Here is a 16,294-nt window from a genome sequence, read left to right as displayed (position 1 = left end):
TCCTGCGAGGCGCGTGCGCCCGGCGCGCCGCCCGATTGGCCCCGCGGCCCCATCGGCCCCGCCCTCCACCGCGCCCCATTGGCCGCCCGGCGGCGCCGCTCTCCCGCGCGATACCAGCACAGCACAGCAGGGGGCGCCGCGCCGCGGCCTTTATTGTCGTCATGGCGCCGTCAACGCGCGCAGCAGCTGCGGGAAGTCGGGCGTCCCCCAACCCGTCACCGCGTCCCACGCGGGGCCGGCGCAGAAGCCTTGGCCTTGAACCGTGCCGTCCAGGCAGGAGAGGTGGCAGCCCTGCGTCACCTGCGGAACGGAGAGCGTGGGGACCCCGCGGGGACACGCGGCCCCCCGGCGGAGCCCCTCGCTCGTCCCGCGCCCGCCCCCACGGCGCGACCCCGTGTGTCTCCCGGATGCCAGGAGCTCCCCCCGCCCCCCCGGCCCTTCCCGGCCTCTCCCCGAGCAGCGGCACTCCGCCCGCATCCCGCAGCTCCCCGCCCCGCTCACGTCGAACAGCGCTCCGCCGTGGCCGCGCTCCCGCAGTTGGTACAGCGCGGGGTTCAGGAAGCCGAGCGGCGGCTGGCCCAGCTGCAGGCGGCGGTCGTTGATGAGCGCCAGCATCCCCGCCACCACCGGCGTCGAGGCCTGGGAGGAGAAACGCCTCAGTACCGGGCGGAGCGCGGCCCCGCACCGCGACCCGACGGCCCCGCGCTCACCGAGGTGCCCGACACCCAGGGCAGCGGCAGCCGGTTGGTCACCACCCAGTAGTTGTCGGACAGCGCGGCCAGGTCCGGATAAGCGCGGCCGCTGCTGTTGTAGTAGGAGCTGGGGGGCAGCTTCGGGGCGGAGCGCAGGAAGCTCCGCACGGCTTCGACCTGGGGATGGTTCAGCCCGGTTCAGCGCCGGCACCGCTCGGCACCGGGCTGCTCCGCACCCCCCGCCCGCACCTGGTAGTCGGGCATCGGGAAGACGTTGCTGAAGCCGCCGCCGCTGATGTAATCCGTCACTTCTGTCGTCACCAGGAACGGGTTCTTGAAAGATGTGCCGCCGACGGTGGTCACGTAGGGGCTGAGGACGGACGGACGCTGCGGCTTCCCCAAAGCCGACCCCGCAGCGCCCCCCATCCCGGCAGCGGAAAGGAGCCCCGGGCCGCCCCGCCGTTACCTGGAGGCTGGGAAGCTGGGCCGGAAGGTGTGGTTCCCCCCCGGCACCCTCCTGCACCCGGCACCGTCGTCACCTGAGGGCGGCCACGTGTGAGGGGCGGCACTCGCCGCTCTGGGCGGCCGGGCGCCCCCAGCCCAGCAGCTCACGCACCCGAAGCGAAAAGCACCGTGAGGCCGCGGGCGGCCGCCTTCATGAATTCCACGTTGACCCGCTGCAGGTAGACCTGCGAGAGGCTGTCCTCGTCATCCCCGTAGCTGACCGAGTGCACCCAGGGCAGCGCCGACATGTTGCTGAGCAGCAGCAGCCACGCCAGGAAGGGCTCCTGGCTCTCGTGCCGCCCTGCGGGCACAAAGGCACTGCTTCAGGGGGGACTGCGGGCACTGTGTCCCCCCAGCAGAAGCCCTGCCTCCTCCTGTCCCTGCCTGCAGAGTGCAGAATAACTCAATTGGACGCTGCCGTGAACTCCTGGAGCAGCGCAGCTGACAGCAGCACGGCAGGAACGGCTCTGGCTGCCTGCAGCTCTTGTGAAACGGCTGCACTCAGCACCTCTCCCTGCTAAGGTCCCCCCTGTCCATCCCCACTCTGTGCAATATAGAGCAGAGGGTCCCGGCCTCCCTGCTGCCTTGCAGCTGCTCAGAGAGTCTCTCTGTCCTCCTCCCGCACTGCAGGCAGCACAGAAGAGGAAGAAGCCCACACGGCGTTGTGCACCAATAGACATCACCACCAGGACAGAGCCAACAGTCCCAGTGCGCTCAGCCCCTGGCCACCCTCTACTATGGACACGCTGTTCCACAGCACCAGCACATCTCAGAGCAGACTGGTTTGCAACCTGCTTCCCTCAAACTGCCCTTCACCACCCTATGGCAGATTCATGCTCAGGTCAGCCCTTCATGGACAGGCAGAGGAGTGAGGTGACTGCCTCACATGGCAAAGCCAGGACAGGGTGAGCAGTGCTGCAGGGTGCTGTGGATGGTGCAAACTCACGTATCCAAAACCAATGATGACACCTCCCCTAAGAGCTGTCAGAGACCCACAGCACACAGTGCGCTGGAAGCCCACAAAATATGTCCCCAAAGCAGCTGGGAAACCACAGTCCCAAAGCCCCTGTGAGGTACCACGAGGTGCAACTCACGCCAGCTGGACTGCGTGCAGCCCATCTCACACCCCTGGCAGATTCACAAGTGCTTCCCTGACCCAGTGTGTCAGTGCTAGATTGAGTAGGACAGGTGGAGGCAGACAGAGGGCAAAGTGGGCTCTGGCAGGGGAGCGGTACCTGCATTGCTGAAGACCCACGTGGAGATGTTGGCGCCCGTGCTCATGATGTACTCCACATCCAGGCTGGCCTCCAGCCCAGCCCTGCCCTGGCCCTGGTGCCCAACCACACGGTCGATCTCCGTGCGGTGGGCAAAGCTGCTGCCAAAGAGCTTCATGAACACAGCCAGGTCAGCCTGGTGGAAGTACTGCTCCAGGAACTGAGGGGACACAGAAGGACACAAAGTTCTTTCTCCCGACCTGGGAAGTTGGCTCAGTGTTCTCGTGGAACATTGGCCAACAGCTCTCAGCAGCTGATGAACCCTCCCACGGCACCCTGGGACCATCGGAGTGGCGCACCAGCTCTGGGGTGCAAGCTGCTCCCCCTCTGCACCGGGCAGTACCTGGGCACAGGCCTGGCTGTTGTTGGGCAGCAGTCCGATGTCTCCTTTCGTCATGTTGTATCGCTTCCGAATGACTGATGGCATCACACCCAGGTGGAAGGCTGCTCTCTGCCCATGGGACTCCATCCCCTCCTTGGCCCAGGCCTTGCTGACCACACTCCTCTCCGCAGGGAACCGGTGCAGGCCCCCCACTGTTCCACAAACAAGGACAAGGTGCCAGGGTCCTGTGCTCTGGCAAGACACAGCCCTGCTCCCCCACCTCACCCTGGCTGGAAGCAGGGCACAGGATGGAGCACCCATAGCACACTGCACTCCGTGTCCTTCTGGGCTGCCATTACCCCACTGCTGAGCAGCCACCACTGCCCGGCACCTTATGCTCTCCTTGTGCCAATGACTGCGGTGCCACGGCTTCCTCATGGCAGGAGCTTCAACCCCTCAGAGGCAGTGGCAAATCAAACACCTGCAGAGCCACAGACACCTGCACAGCCGGCACAGCCATGGGAAGCACTGAGGTCACCGCTCGCCTCCTCGGGGGGCACGGGGCAGCCGGGACACGGCCAGAGAACCACTGTGCTCCGTGCGCTGTGGCTGCCCCATCCTGGCCAGCAGCGCTCAGCCTCCCACCTGCATCTCTGAGCAGCCCAGTGCCCCCACACATACCAAAGTCGATGTGCTCTGCCAGCTCCTCAGGAACGCTGTAGGGCTGCGGGGAGCGGATGACGCTGCGCTGGCCCTTCACGTAGCGGTGGAACTCAGCCCCGGGCAGGAGGCGCTCAGCCGTGCTGCAACACAAGGACAGCTCACACTGGGACTCGCACACAGCACAGCGCAATCCAGCCCACGCCCTGCTTGCACTTCCCACTGTTAGGAGCCAGGGATGAGTGCCTCTTCCTACCCACGCTGTTTCTGTGGAGCAGAGTGCCCTCTATACCAGGGCTGAGCACCACGGAAGCCAACTGCAGCTCATCCCAGCCCTGCTGTGGGGACACTGTGGCTCCAGAAGCGGGCACAAGGAGGCGAGGGGCAGCCCGAGCACCGTCTCATACACACACCTGTCTGTCTCACATACACTCTGGGCCAGCAGGCCGCAGCTACTCCAGCACCGGGGCTGCACAGAGCAGCCGGCTCCGGGCCACGGAGCCCCAAGGGCCAGAAGGGCTCGGCCCCGGCCTGCTATTGCCCAGCAGAGGGCCGTGTCCGGCACAGCGCTCACCTCGCCGGCATGCTGCACTCCAAGAAGTCCAGAGTGGCGACGCTGCGGCAGTCCTCGACGCCGTGGCCCCGCAGCCACTTCAGCACGGTCACCAGCGTGGCCTGGGAGGGGCGCACGAGGTCCCGCAGCTGCTCCACGGTCAAATATTTGCCTGCGGGCACACAGGGTCAACGCGCGGCCCGGAGCGCGGCGGGGCCGGGCCGGCAGGTCCAGTCGTTACCGTATTGCGGGGAGCGCGGCTCGGACACGGCGCGGACGAGACGGGCCAGGCGCTCGGTGCCACGCTGCCGGAGCGCCAGGGTCAGCTGCACGCCGTGCTCGGGGCTCACGCGGCCGGCGAGAACCCATCCGGGCGGAGGGCTGCGGGCGGACCGTGAGCGGCGCGGGCAGCGCGGGAGGCACCGCCCCATCCCGCAGCGCACAGAACGGCACCTACCGGAACGGCTGGTCCCGCTCCAGCGCTCGACCCCCGGCGCAACAGCTCCAGGCGGCCGCACACAGTGCCAGCACAGCGGGGAGCGCCCGGCACCTGCGGTGGGCAGAGGGCAGCGGGGCTGAGCGGGGACCGGCGGTCCGCTCCCCCCCTCCCGGCCCCGCGCCCCCGTTACCCTCGCGCCATCCCGCCGCTGCGCCTGGTCACGTGATGGAGCGCATGAGTCTCGGTCACGTGAGGAAGCTGCGGTCACGTGACGCGTGACCCAGCCCCCACCGGCGGGGCGGGTTGTGATGGCGGTGGCGGAGCGGCGCCCGGTCCGTTCCTCTCCTTGCCCGGGTCACTGCCGTTGTGGCCGTGCGAGGCCCCGTGGGGCGGGCTGGTCTAGAGGTTGCCCTGGGGCAGCGCTCGAATGGGGCCGGGGGGACCCTGGCGGGGCCGAAGGTTCCGTGCCCGGCAACCACCGGGCAGGGACGGCATTGCAGGGCTGGAGGAAGGCATCCGGCGGGGCTGTGCCTGCAGGAACCGCACTGCGGTGAGGGGAGCGGAAGGTAGAGGCTGCCCGCGGGGTCTGCTGCTCAGCGCCCACCCTGCAGTGAAGGGCCGGAACCGGATGGACGGGCTGTCGGCTGCAGGGCGCGTACCCTGGAACGGGTTCCTGGGGTCTGGAACACAGGGCTGATGAGGAGAGGCTGAAGGAGCTGGGAATGTTCAGCCTGGAGAAGAGGAGGCTCAGGGGAGACCTCATGGCTCTCTATAACTGCCTGAAGGGAGGCTGCAGTGAGCTGGGGGTCGGCCTCTGCTCTCGTGTCATCAGTGATAGGAGCAGAGGGAATGGCTTCAAGCTACGGCAGGGGAGATTCAGGCTGGACATGAGGAAGTGTTACTGTTCAGAAAGGGTGGTCAGGCACTGCAATGGATGCCCAGGGAGGTGGTGGAGTCACCGAGCCGGGGGGTGTTCAAGGAAAGGCTGGATGTTGTGTTGAGGGACGTGGTTTAGTGGGAGCTGTTGGGAATAGGTGAACGGTTGGACTGGATGAGCTTTTAGGTCTTTTCCAACCTTGGTGATTCTATGATTCTATGATTCTATGATTCTATGCGGGCGCTCTGCAGGGTCCTGAGCGCCGCCCGGCTGTCCAGCAGGAGCTGGGAGGCGTTGGAGCACATCTACATACCGTGCAGCCCCTGCAGCACTGCTGCCACCAGCCGCAGGGCCTCGGGGAGCTGCAGGCGTGGGGCGCCCCGGGCCGAGCAGGGAGGGCGGGGATGGAGCTGCGCTCTCATGGGGCTGTGGGAGGGGCAGCGGGAGTCGTAGCGGTTCGTCGTGTCCTGTCCAGCTGGTGCTGTCTCCGCAGCTGCTTGGCTCCCAGTATTGCTGAGCAGCAGCTCTTGGTTTCCTTGCCTTGTTCTCTTGGATATTCCCACACTAGGAGCCATCCTGATTAGTATCACAAAAGCAGGATCGTGATACTTGTGGATCTTGGGACTGTGGAAAATTCAGGTACTTTTTGCTGCTGTTGAAGGCAGGTCTGGAAATGGTGCTGTGGAGTTTGTTACCCTGCCCGTGAGCCCAAGGGCAGCCCTCAGAGGCAGACGTGAGGGGAGGGTGCTGTAACCCCTCCTGCCACCTTGGCGTGGATCAACGAGTCCTTGTCCCAGCCACAAGTGCAGATGTGCTGCTTGCAGCAGCTCCAGGAACTCCTCCTTCGTTTCCTGCTTCTGCAGAGCAGTGTCCAAGCCAGAAGGAGATGGACAATGGGAAAACCACCTGCCTGGACTGGGCTGCCATCTCTCCCACGCCGGAGCCACAGCGTGGCCGTCCAGAGCAGCAGCTGCAGAATGCAGAAGCACTCTCATGCTGAGAGCGTCTTGGGGCGCTGCTGGAGCGGTGGCTGCTGAGTCTGGGGCAGGAGGAGCAAAGGCGGTGGTCCAACCTTTCTGCCTCCTGTTGTGCAGGCAGTGCCATTCCAGCCACAGCCGTGCAGCTCAAGGTGCCACACGCCCAGGCAAGCGGTGCCTGGTGCAGGCCTTGGCTCTGCTCCCTTTGGGTGAGGCAGGGCTGCTAAGGGATTCAGTGGGGCTGAAGCGCAGCCCTTCCTGTTTGCAGAACAGCATTCAGCATCTCACTGACACGGGAAATGCACCCACGTTCCTCAGCCCCCATTTGGCCTCTGAGGTGCTTCCCCCGCCACCCGGAGGACCTCTCCTGTCCTGTAGGAATCCACTGCTTCAGACCCGCTTTCTGCAGGACACCACGCTCCTCTCTGGGTGTTGCCCATAGCGTGAGTGTCTGTGCAGAGCCCTCGGGCATTTCTGGTGCCTGCAATTGGAAACACATGTGGGGCCGCTCAGAGTTTCCATGCAGGCAGCGCAGTGTGGTTTGCAGCAGCTGGAGTTGGTTGACCGCCCAAAACTGTGCAGTTGCACCCTGTGGGGCTGGGGGGAAAAACAGGAGGGTGGTGGGACAGGAAGGAGCTGGGCATGGTGGGTGCAGCTTTGAGGGGACACGGCAGGGAGGGTCAAGGACTCCGCTGAACCCCATCTCCCAGCCACGTCCACGGAAAGAGCTCTTCTGTGTTGTGGAAGAGCTCCCGAACCACGTAGGACAGCCGCCCACCTGGGCTGAAAGCTGCTGTCACTGTGTGAAGGGGCTCCTGGAGGGAGGAGGCCCCATGTATGCTTGGGGCATTCAGAGAGGTGCAGCAGACCACGATCCGTGTGCCAGGCCACATCTGACTGCTCCCAGCCGTGACACTGCCTGGTGCTGCTCCCGGCTGCACAGCGTCTGCCCTGTGCCCAGTCCTGTCCTGGCTCACCCGTCCCCTCGCCCACGTGTGGCCCAGTGCCCTGCTGGCTCCCGGCCCCCCGGGCTGCGTGGTCCCAACCGAGGGCTGCAGCTGCAGGGAAGGGACGTGGACTGCTCTGTGCTGCTGCTCCGTGCTGCTGCTCCGTGCTGCTGCTCTGTGCTGCTGCTCTGTGCTGCTGCTCCGTGCTGACACAAAGTGCTGCAGCCCAGCCGGCCATCAGCTTGGGGCAGGGCTGTAAGTGGGATAAGATTTGCAGGAGATTATTTCCTGGAGCCGTCTGGCCAGCAAAGATTAGGATGTTCTGGCAGAGCTAATTACTCTAACAAGCATCTGCTGCTGGGACTGCAGCAGGCTGGGATGGGAGAACCGGAGCTGCCAGCGGAGCTGCCAGGATGTCCCAGGTGGGGCCGTGCCGCCCCCAGTGTGCCGTAGGTGCCGTTCCTATCAGTGAAGCTGGTCAGGATTGCTGTGATTGGGCAATGCTGGAGAACATCCAGAGTCAGCCTCAGCCACAGCCCTGGCATCGCGTTTGTAACGTCAGGGAGATGGAGGTGCTGCGGTGAGTGATCAAAGCAGCTCAGGGGAGCAGCGGCAGGCAGGGAGCCCCGACAGCCCGCGCAGGGGGGCTGCATCCGCTCCGGGCTGCGACAGCAGGGATCGCAGCACAGCTGGGGGTGGCACCGCACCGCGAGTGCAGGCGCGGTTCTGCTGATAAACAGCTGCAAGAAGTGCAGGCACGCCCTGAGAGGCGGAACGTGGAGTGTTTTAGGGTCATACAAGACTTATTATGGGATGTGAGAAAAGAGAGGGATCGGTGCACTTCGGAGAGGGGAAATCAAGTGTGAAAACAAGGAGAAAGGGTAAAAGCAGCTGTAAACGGATTGGCGCTCGGCGCATTTGTTTGGCTGTACCCTTCACTGGGCAACAGCACAGCCTGCCCCGGCTGCTTCTTAAACCCCACTGCAAAGGATTCTCCTGGGGCTCTATTTTGTGCGTCCATGGAAGCTGTGTCAGCAGGTTGGATCACATGTCCCAGGGCCCGCAGTGCCAGCCTCCCAGCAGGTGGATGCTCGGGGTCATCGCGTGGCCTTCCCGGCAGGCTTATTCTGGGCTGGGCGATGGGCAGAGTGCCCTGGGAGCTGTGCTGAGTGCAGGGAGGGAGCAGGGCAGGTCAGAGAGCACAGAGCCTGGGGTCAGCTGAGGCCCCCAGGGGTGCCTGTGTGCCCGTGTAGGAGAACTGCAGGTGAGAGTGTCCAAATGCCAGCTGCAGTGGGGCTGTCCCTCGAGGGTCCGTATGCAGGGTCCGTAGCTGAACTACCTCCATCACAATACTGAAAATCACACCCACAGGTGAAAAAGATTCCTGCCCAAGTTGAAGACCCCTCCCCTGAGGGGTTTGATTCTGGAAGTACAGAGTCAGCGTTGTTACAACTGCGTGTAAATCACCGACCAATCACCGCCGGGAGGATAGGCTGGAAAAACTACCAGCTCTGTGTCTTTGTGCACAAATATAGCACTGATGGTTCCATTGGGTGTGCTGGGTTTGTGGGAAACCACTGCACAGCCAGGCTTGGGCAATCCTGAAATAAACAAACGATGTCTGCTCACTGTATGATCATGGATTGCGCACACGGAGCAACGAAGCTGCCTTTGGGACAACACGACCTGGATGCATGGAGCAGTGCAGCCTCGCCTGCCGGGCTTGGCAGCCACTAAGAGAAAAGCCTGCAGCTGCTGAGAGGAGACGTGGAGCCACGAGGAGAGATGTGCCCGGTGTGGCCATGCATGCAGATGCAGGCATCTTGGCGAGGGCAGCAGCCAAGCCTGCACTGTGCAGCACTGCAGGGGAGGGCGCAGCTGCAGCACGCCTTGATGGAGAAGCTGGGCGTCCAGACCAGGCCCACAGTGTGTGTAATCTCTGCATCCTCTGTTGTGCTGGAGTCTGAAATTGCTGCATGTCCTTCGTTGGTCAAGGCCAGGAGGCAGCTGGGCTGGGCAGCGGGGATCCTGGAGCTGCCTGCTCCCAGGGCAGAAAGCAGCACCACGCTGCCTCCGTGCCCCCTGCAGTCCCAGCTCTGCCACAGGATTCCGGGGACAGGTCCACAGCTTCATGGTGCTGGGTTCCCCAGCGCCGCCTCCCATCCCCCAGCCCTGACAGTGCTTCTCCACAGCACCTGTAGGGCCACAGTGCCAGCATGGCGTGCACCCACAGCGGCAGTGATGATGCTCATCATGGCTGCATCGGGCCCTGAGCAACGTGTTGTAGCTGTGGACGTCCCCATTCATTGCAGGAGAGTTGGACTGGATGACCTTTAAAGGTCCCTTCCAACTCTGAGGATTCCATGATTCTCTAAGCCGAGCTCTGTACAAACAAGTGTGGTTTATTAAGGCATTTCTTTGAGAAGTTGGCACTTGGGTCCAGGCTGTGCTGGAGCAGCCCAGTGTGCGGGCCGACAAGCAGCGCCCAATACATGCAGCTCAGCGAGACACGATACAAAAGTACAAACAAAGTAGAAAACAGGAATCATAGTACAATGTGTAAAAATAAATAAATGGAGGCTCGGCTCCTGGCTGGGCTCAGCAGCACATGGCTGCAACCCCCACACCGAAGAGGGGCCACGTGTCTGACCCTACCCTATGTGGCATGCAGGGGTGACCCATCCCAACATGCAGAGAGGAGTGGGGCTGCTCAGCCACCCCAGCACTGCGCAGGGCTCACGCAGCCCCTCAGGGCGCCTCCGGACCATCCCTGCGCCGAGCAAGGCAGGACATCCTCCCCTCCCAGAGCCACCTCAGCCCCCCTTGGGCCTCAGGCTTGGCCCCGTGGCCTCCCCGGTGCCACCTGATTCTGGCCCTCTGTTGTCAGCCAGGGCAGCTCCCAGGGCTGCCAGCGCTGGGGACCTGTGGGCACCATGGGGTCATGGGGTCTGGGGGCAGCGTGGTGCTGGGGTGCAGGGCTGTGCTGGGACCTGTGGTGTGCAGAGATGGGGCTGCGGGCACAGGTGGTTCTCAGTGGGATGCACAGGGGCGGTGGGTGAAAGTGGTGATTTTTGGCTGCTGTGATAAATATTTGGGGCTGGGGTGACCAACGAGGGCGCAGCCAATGGTGCGCACAGGCTTTGCACTTGAGGCTACAGAGTGGCTCTAGGAAAAGTGTGATAGGAAGGAAATCCCAAAATTCTGAAAGCAGCCCCAGATCCCCTTCTCAGACAGCTGGGGGTCCTCCCAGGCTGTGCTTTTGGGGCTGCCGTGGCTCGCGTGCTCGGCTCCTGATCCTCACTCTGCACCTGTATCTGAGTGTGGGTCACAGCACCCTGAGCACCCAGGGCTGCAGTGCCTGGCGCAAGGACAGCACTCCCAGGGCCATGCCATGTGCCGTGAGCCGAGGGCTGCACGAGGGCTGACACCGATTGTGAGCTCATGCCAGCTGCGAGCTGACACCAGCTGCAAACTGCTGGTATGAGGATGGGGACCAGCCCCAAGGATGTGTGGCTCTGCCTATTCCCACAGTGTGACACGAAGGAGCGGTGCAGTGCAGCTGCTGCACAGACGGCTGGGCACAGGGGCTGGGGATTCCGGCAGCCCCCCACGCCGTGGAGGTGGCTCCGCTCATCCCGGTGAGCACGGCAGGCTCCTGGGGAGCCCTGCTGCCCGCATCCCACGCTGTACCAGGACAACAGGTTGGCCGCCACCGCATCAGCCTCAGGCCACATGGCTTTTTGGGGTACCCCCCCATGCTCCCCTGCAGCTGCAGGCTGGCCACCAGGCCATGGGCAGACGGAGCGAGAGGAGGTCACAGAGCAGCTCTCCCGGTGTCTTTCCCGGGGCCGGGCCATCCTGGGGTCGCTAATGCAGTTCTGGCACTGCTTCTCCTGCCAGCAGTGCTGCCAGCCCAGTATGCAGACAGTGCCTGTGCCCGATGCCAGCCTGCAGCCCCAGAGGGCAGCCATGCAGCCATGCCCCAAGGCCCTCAGCCCTGCAATACTGAGCCCTTAGGTGGGGCAGATGCAGTGGTGGGAGATGAAGGGGCCTCCAGGACCATAACAGATCCACTTTCCCCCCACCAGCCGCGGACAGGCAAGCAGATAATGGGCACTGCCGTTTGCTCCCTGTCCAGCTAGGCCTGGGATGTGTTTCAGACCATCAGCAAGCAGGGTCACCCACGCTGCTTCCCGCAGGCCTGCAGGCTGCTGCAGCTGAGCAGTGAGACCCTGTCCCTGTGAGCTCCCACGGGGACAGGGCCGGCCGGGACGGGCCGAGAGCCCCTCACTGCTTCTGGGCTGCCGCACGGCTTGGGCAGGTGGCCGGGACAGAGCAGGGGCTGCAGGTGGCAGTGCTCTGACCCAGCAGGGCAGGGAGCGCCGCTCTGCTCCCAGCCCCTCTTAGAGCACGGAGTACCACAAAGCAGCAGCGTGCCAGGAGCTGGGACACCACGAGCAGTACAAGGAACGGTGCCTTAGGGTGCTGGCGCTGGGCTCAGCAGTCCACAGGGCACCAAAACCAGCACCGAATCTGCCGGACCACAGAGAGCGACGAGAGTCAGCAGCCCCAAAGCACGTGGGAGCCCCCAGCACGTGGGGCCCTGGAATGGGCAAGGTGCCGGGAAAGCCAAAGCAGTACCGTGCCGAGCGGCCCTCGGCCTGGCCCCGCTCTCGGCCCCGTGTCTGCCGGGGAGGGCGGGGAAGTCCGTGGGCCCAGGCCTAAATCCTGAGCTCGGCCTCCTCAGAGGGCTCCAGTGAGTGCTCGGCGCTGATGGTGGAGGCGGAGGGCCCCTGTGAGATGCCAAAGGGAGAGACCACAGGGGAGCGGGCGGCCAGCGGGGACAGCGAGGGGGAGAAACTGGGTGACATGGCGGAGGACGAGATGGAGCCCTCGTGGCTGATGGGCGAGCGACGCAGCGACGATGGGTGCGGGAAGGTCCTGCCTGCTGGCGGCTTGGGGGGCACGGACTTGGCGCCCGGGTGGGCCACAGAGGTGATGAGGGGTGGGGGGTCGATGCGGGGCTTGGGCTCTGCCTTGGGCTTGGTCGGGAAGGGCTTGCGCAGGGAGCTCTCATCCTTGAGGCGGGCGATCTCCGTGAAGACGCTGGCCAGCGGCTGGAACTGGGGGCACCAGTTCAGCAGGTAATCCCAATTGTAGCTGCCACGGAGCTCCTCGTCGCTGGCCACGATGGCGGTGAGAGAGCCTTCCACAGAGGGCTTGCCATCCTCTGGGAAGGTGTAGTCCTGGGGCTGGGAGGAGACGCTGAGGCCGCAGCGCACGCCGAGAAAGGCGCTGCCTCCCCCATCCTCGCGGTACAGCTGCGACGTGGGCCCTGGGAGCAGCAGCCCGGAGCCCTTCTTGCTCTTGAACCACTGGGAGCTCTCCAGGGCGGCCGGCTCGCAGGAGATGTCGGACAGCTGGTCGGCATCCTGCTGGATGCCGGAGTCGGGGCCGCGGGCCGAAATGTGCTCCTGCATGGACGCTGTGATGCTGGCCACGCGTGGGTACTCGTTGATCATCCGGATCTCGTCGTCCTCAGCTGCCTCGGCGGAGCCTCTGCCACTGGAGTGCGAGGGGTCCAGGGAGCCGCCCCGCGTGTACGGCCCCGCTGGCTCCCCCCCGTACCCCGGCAGCGCTTGGTGGTAGATGTGCTCAGCCCCGGGGAGTGCCGGCTCCTCGTGGCCCAGCTTTTGCAGAGAGCTGCTCTGCACGTGGGCCAGCGGCCGGTCCCCCTCCGTCTTCTCGTGGCTCCGGCGGTGACGGGAGCGGACCAGCGCCAGCACGATGGCCACAGCAGCCAGCACGACCACGACGCCCAGCGAGGCGGCCACGGCCACCAGCAGCAGGTTGAGGTCTGGAGCCAGGCCGAAGGAGGTGTGCGTGACGTCGATGGTGACCTGTGCAGAGGCTGAGCGGGAGGCTGGCAGCGGGCTGCGCGCCTGCACCTCCAGGCTCATCTCACGGGGCTCCCTCTTGGTGCGCCCGGCCCCGGCCTGGGGCTGGCTGTCCACCCGCAGGTAAATGGTGCCTGTAGTTTGGTTGATGGCAAAGTACGGCGAGGGCTTGGCCAGGTTGTACAGCACGACACCGTCGGCCCCCTCGTCCTCATCTGTTGCCAGGACCCTCCCAATGCTCTGCCCTTTGTGGGCACCCTCAGGGACCTCAAAGCTGAAGGAGGGGCTCAGGAAGATGGGATCGTACTCGTCCTCCCCGGTCACCAGCACCCGCACGGTCACCGTAGCAGAGGCGTTGCCGGCATCCGTGGCCCTGACGAGGAGCTGGAAGGCTTTGGCTCGCTCATAATCGAAGGTGAGCCGGGAACGCAGCTCCCCAGAGCTGCTGTTGATGGCGAAGGCGTCCCGGCCCTCTGCCACACCAGGCCCCCCCACTGGCTGCTCCAGAACTGCGTAGTGCAGCTCCCCAAACACCCCGGTGTCGGTGTCGATGGCACGCAGGGTGGTCACAAGCGTGCCCGGAGGCAGGTTCTCCCGCATGCTGGCACTCAGCACCTCCACTGGGAAGTACGGCTTGTTGTCATTGACATCCTTCACCTCGATGGCTACAGGCACCAGAGCGAAGTGCCCGCCTGGCACATCCATGGCCTGCACCACAAGAGCGTGCGATGCCTGCGTCTCCCGGTCCAGGGGCCGTGCCAGGCACAGGGCACCTGTGCTCTCATGGATCTGGAAGAGCCCGTGCTGGTCACCTGAGCTGATGGTGTAGTGAACGTGGCCGCGGGGCCCTGAGTCGGCGTCGTGGGCCGTCAGACGGAGCAGCTCTGTGCCAGGAGGCGTGCTCTCGCTCACTGCCGTGCGGTATTCGGCTCGGGCGAACACAGGTGGGTTGTCATTGACGTCCTGCACCGTGATGAGCACAGGCACCGTGGTGCTGCGCTGCGGCAGGCCCCGGTCCAAGGCAGCCACGGTGAGATTGTAGACCGGGATGGCCTCGAAATCTAAGGGCTCCACAAGCACCAACGCACCCTGTGTGCGTAGCTGCCCACCTGCCCAGGCCACCCGGCTCTCCACCTGGAAGGCATTGCCACCGTTGCCACTGACAATGGTGTAGTCGAAGCCGGCGTTCTCTCGGGAGAGGTCAGCATCGCCTGCGTCCAGCGTCAGCACAGTGGTTCCTGGCCGCAGGTCCTCAGGGACGCTGGCGTTGTAGTGTGGCACCTGGAAGATGGGGCTGTGGTCATTCACATCAAGCACCTGAAGCTGAACCGTGGCCCAAGACGAGAGGCTGGGGGAGCCGTGGTCGCGGGCCTCCACCACCAGTTCCAGGGTGGGCTGGTTGGCATCAAATTCCACCGATCGGATGGTGAACAGGGTCCCTGTGAGGGCACAAAGGCAGAGTCAGCATAGGGGGTCAGCAGGGAGCAGGGCAGGGTGTGAGGGTGGTCAGGGTTATTGGCTGCAGGGACAGGCGTGCGGGATGCTTGATCTGCCCCCGTGGCCACTGCAAGCCTGGTGAGGGGGGAGCATGAGGGCCCCTCCTCTGCAGGAGCTGCTGGAGCAACCCGCAGCGTGAGCCCCCCCATAGCAGCCAGCCCCACGCACCGTTGCTGGGGTCAATTGCAACGTCAAGGCTGGGCACGGCCAGGTGGAAGGTGATCTCCCCATTGCTGCCCGAGTCCATGTCAGTGGCGCTCACGGTGAGAAGGATGCTCCCTGCAGGAGTGTGTTCTGGCAACGTCACCTGGAAGAGGAGGAAGCTCTGATCAGCACCGCTCTTCATGTGGGCACTGTCCCCGTTCTCCTGGAGCTGGCCAGCAGGGATGGGAGAAAGCCTGGAGCTGGCTAGGGCAGCCATGACGGAGCAACCCAGTGCAATGCTGGCCAAGGCCTTCCCCACCTCTGCACCAAGGCCATGGGTGGAGCCTGCAGGCGCCTGTCCCACATGCATAGCATGCAGCCTCGTCTGTGTGACTTCTGAGCTACTAGAGCATCCGGTATTGACCTTTTTCTCTGCTGATCCCAGTGCTGTCTGCTTGTTTTCAGCCTTCTGACTGCAGTGACAGCAGGAGGGGTGCTGGGATGCGGCCCAGAAGGACAGGGACCAGGATAGGCTCAAATCCATCCTCAAAAAAGTGCTCTCTGTCTGCTACACGCGTGCTCGTGAGCGAGTGCAGGCAGTACCTGGTAGAAGGCCTGGCTGAAGGCTGGAGCGTTGTCATTCATGTCCTCCACGATGACGGTGAGGTTGGCCTCGGTCTCGTGGCGGCTGTCGGAGGCTCGCAGTGTGAGGCTGTAGCGGCTGCGCTGCTCGTAGTCCAGCGGCCCCGTCAGCGCGATGCGTCCCCCATAGCGCAGCACACTGAACGTTCCCACAGCATCACCATCCAGCAGGAGGGCGTAGGAGAGCGCCGGGCCCGAGTCCACATCGTTCCCCGTCAGCTGGGCTATCTGGGTGCCAAGCAGCATGTCTGCGGAGAGGTGAGGCGTGAGCCAGCATCCCCATCTCCTCAGAGGCACTGGCTCACGTGGTGGGAAACCTGAGCTCTGGGGACAGCAGGGAGATGCTGAGGTGAAGAGGCAGGTCCTGGGAGTCAGGCCGGGGATGGGGCATGAATGAGGGCAGGAAGCTGGCAGGGCGGGGGCGCGCAACCAGAGCCCTCCTGGTTTGGGGCCAGGGAGGCCAGAGCTGAGTTCAGCTGGTTCCCTCAAGACACAGAGCTGCACAACCCGCGGGCACCAGGACGTCACAAATGTGCAGTGCTGGAGGCTCAGAGCTCAGTCTAAGAGCCAGCACAAGCCAGCCCTTGGCAAGGGAACAGGCCCACTGGGTGCTTCTGTGCCACCCACAGGCGTCCACCACAACCCAGCTCCTCTGTTAGTGACACGCTGCCTCATAGGGCTGAGAGGCACTTACTTTCTGGGACCCGCACCTCCCAGGGAAAAGGAATGGTGGGGCTGTTGTCGTTGATGTCCATCACCACAACTGTCAGCGTAGCAGAACCTACGAGAGGGGGTGTCCCTCTGTCCATCGCTGTCACCACCAAGCTGCAGGAAAGCACAAAGGCAAAGCAGGAGGGTCACAACCACAT

At 64.2% G+C, this 16,294-nt stretch overlaps 2 protein-coding genes across 2 annotated transcripts in view; both read right to left on the bottom strand.

Annotated features, from left to right (window-relative positions):
* Window positions 1–126: 126 nt before the first annotated feature.
* TPP1 (tripeptidyl peptidase 1) lies at window positions 127–4,707 on the bottom strand. Its single transcript, XM_052699324.1, has 13 exons — window positions 4,635–4,707; window positions 4,463–4,555; window positions 4,247–4,386; window positions 4,027–4,177; window positions 3,474–3,595; window positions 2,814–3,004; window positions 2,432–2,630; window positions 1,309–1,497; window positions 1,159–1,231; window positions 942–1,062; window positions 711–869; window positions 502–639; window positions 127–300 (listed from the first exon to the last, which is right to left on the bottom strand). Exons 1-13 carry the CDS (start codon window positions 4,643–4,645, stop codon window positions 160–162), a joined length of 1,728 nt encoding a protein of 575 aa, XP_052555284.1. The 5' UTR covers window positions 4,646–4,707; the 3' UTR covers window positions 127–159.
* A 4,920-nt stretch (window positions 4,708–9,627) lies between these two features.
* DCHS1 (dachsous cadherin-related 1) overlaps window positions 9,628–16,294 on the bottom strand; it is a 49,683-nt gene continuing 43,016 nt past the window's right edge. The window contains exons 18-21 of the mRNA XM_052699259.1: window positions 16,120–16,250; window positions 15,387–15,673; window positions 14,808–14,946; window positions 9,628–14,581 (exon numbers count right to left, since the gene is read on the bottom strand). Of these exons, the coding sequence (XP_052555219.1) occupies window positions 11,967–14,581; window positions 14,808–14,946; window positions 15,387–15,673; window positions 16,120–16,250 (3,172 nt within the window). The 3' untranslated portion in view covers window positions 9,628–11,966. The remainder of the gene's footprint in view (window positions 14,582–14,807; window positions 14,947–15,386; window positions 15,674–16,119; window positions 16,251–16,294) is intronic.

The sequence above is a fragment of the Tympanuchus pallidicinctus genome, unplaced genomic scaffold (assembly GCF_026119805.1).
Source record: "Tympanuchus pallidicinctus isolate F22 unplaced genomic scaffold, pur_lepc_1.0 scaffold36, whole genome shotgun sequence".
NCBI classification, from domain to species: domain Eukaryota; kingdom Metazoa; phylum Chordata; class Aves; order Galliformes; family Phasianidae; genus Tympanuchus; species Tympanuchus pallidicinctus.
Note: the sequence above shows the minus strand (reverse complement) of the source record. Positions and strands in the feature narration are given on the sequence as shown.

What these genes read in the sequence shown, in the direction of transcription:
- TPP1 (XM_052699324.1), bottom strand. An exon ending in GAGCGGGACCAGCCGTTCCG is followed by an intron (nt 4,387 to 4,462) that starts GTAGGTGCCGTT and finishes GTCCGCCCGCAG; the next exon opens with CCCTCCGCCCGGATGGGTTC. An exon ending in GGCAGAGCACATCGACTTTG is followed by an intron (nt 3,005 to 3,473) that starts GTATGTGTGGGG and finishes TTTGTGGAACAG; the next exon opens with TGGGGGGCCTGCACCGGTTC.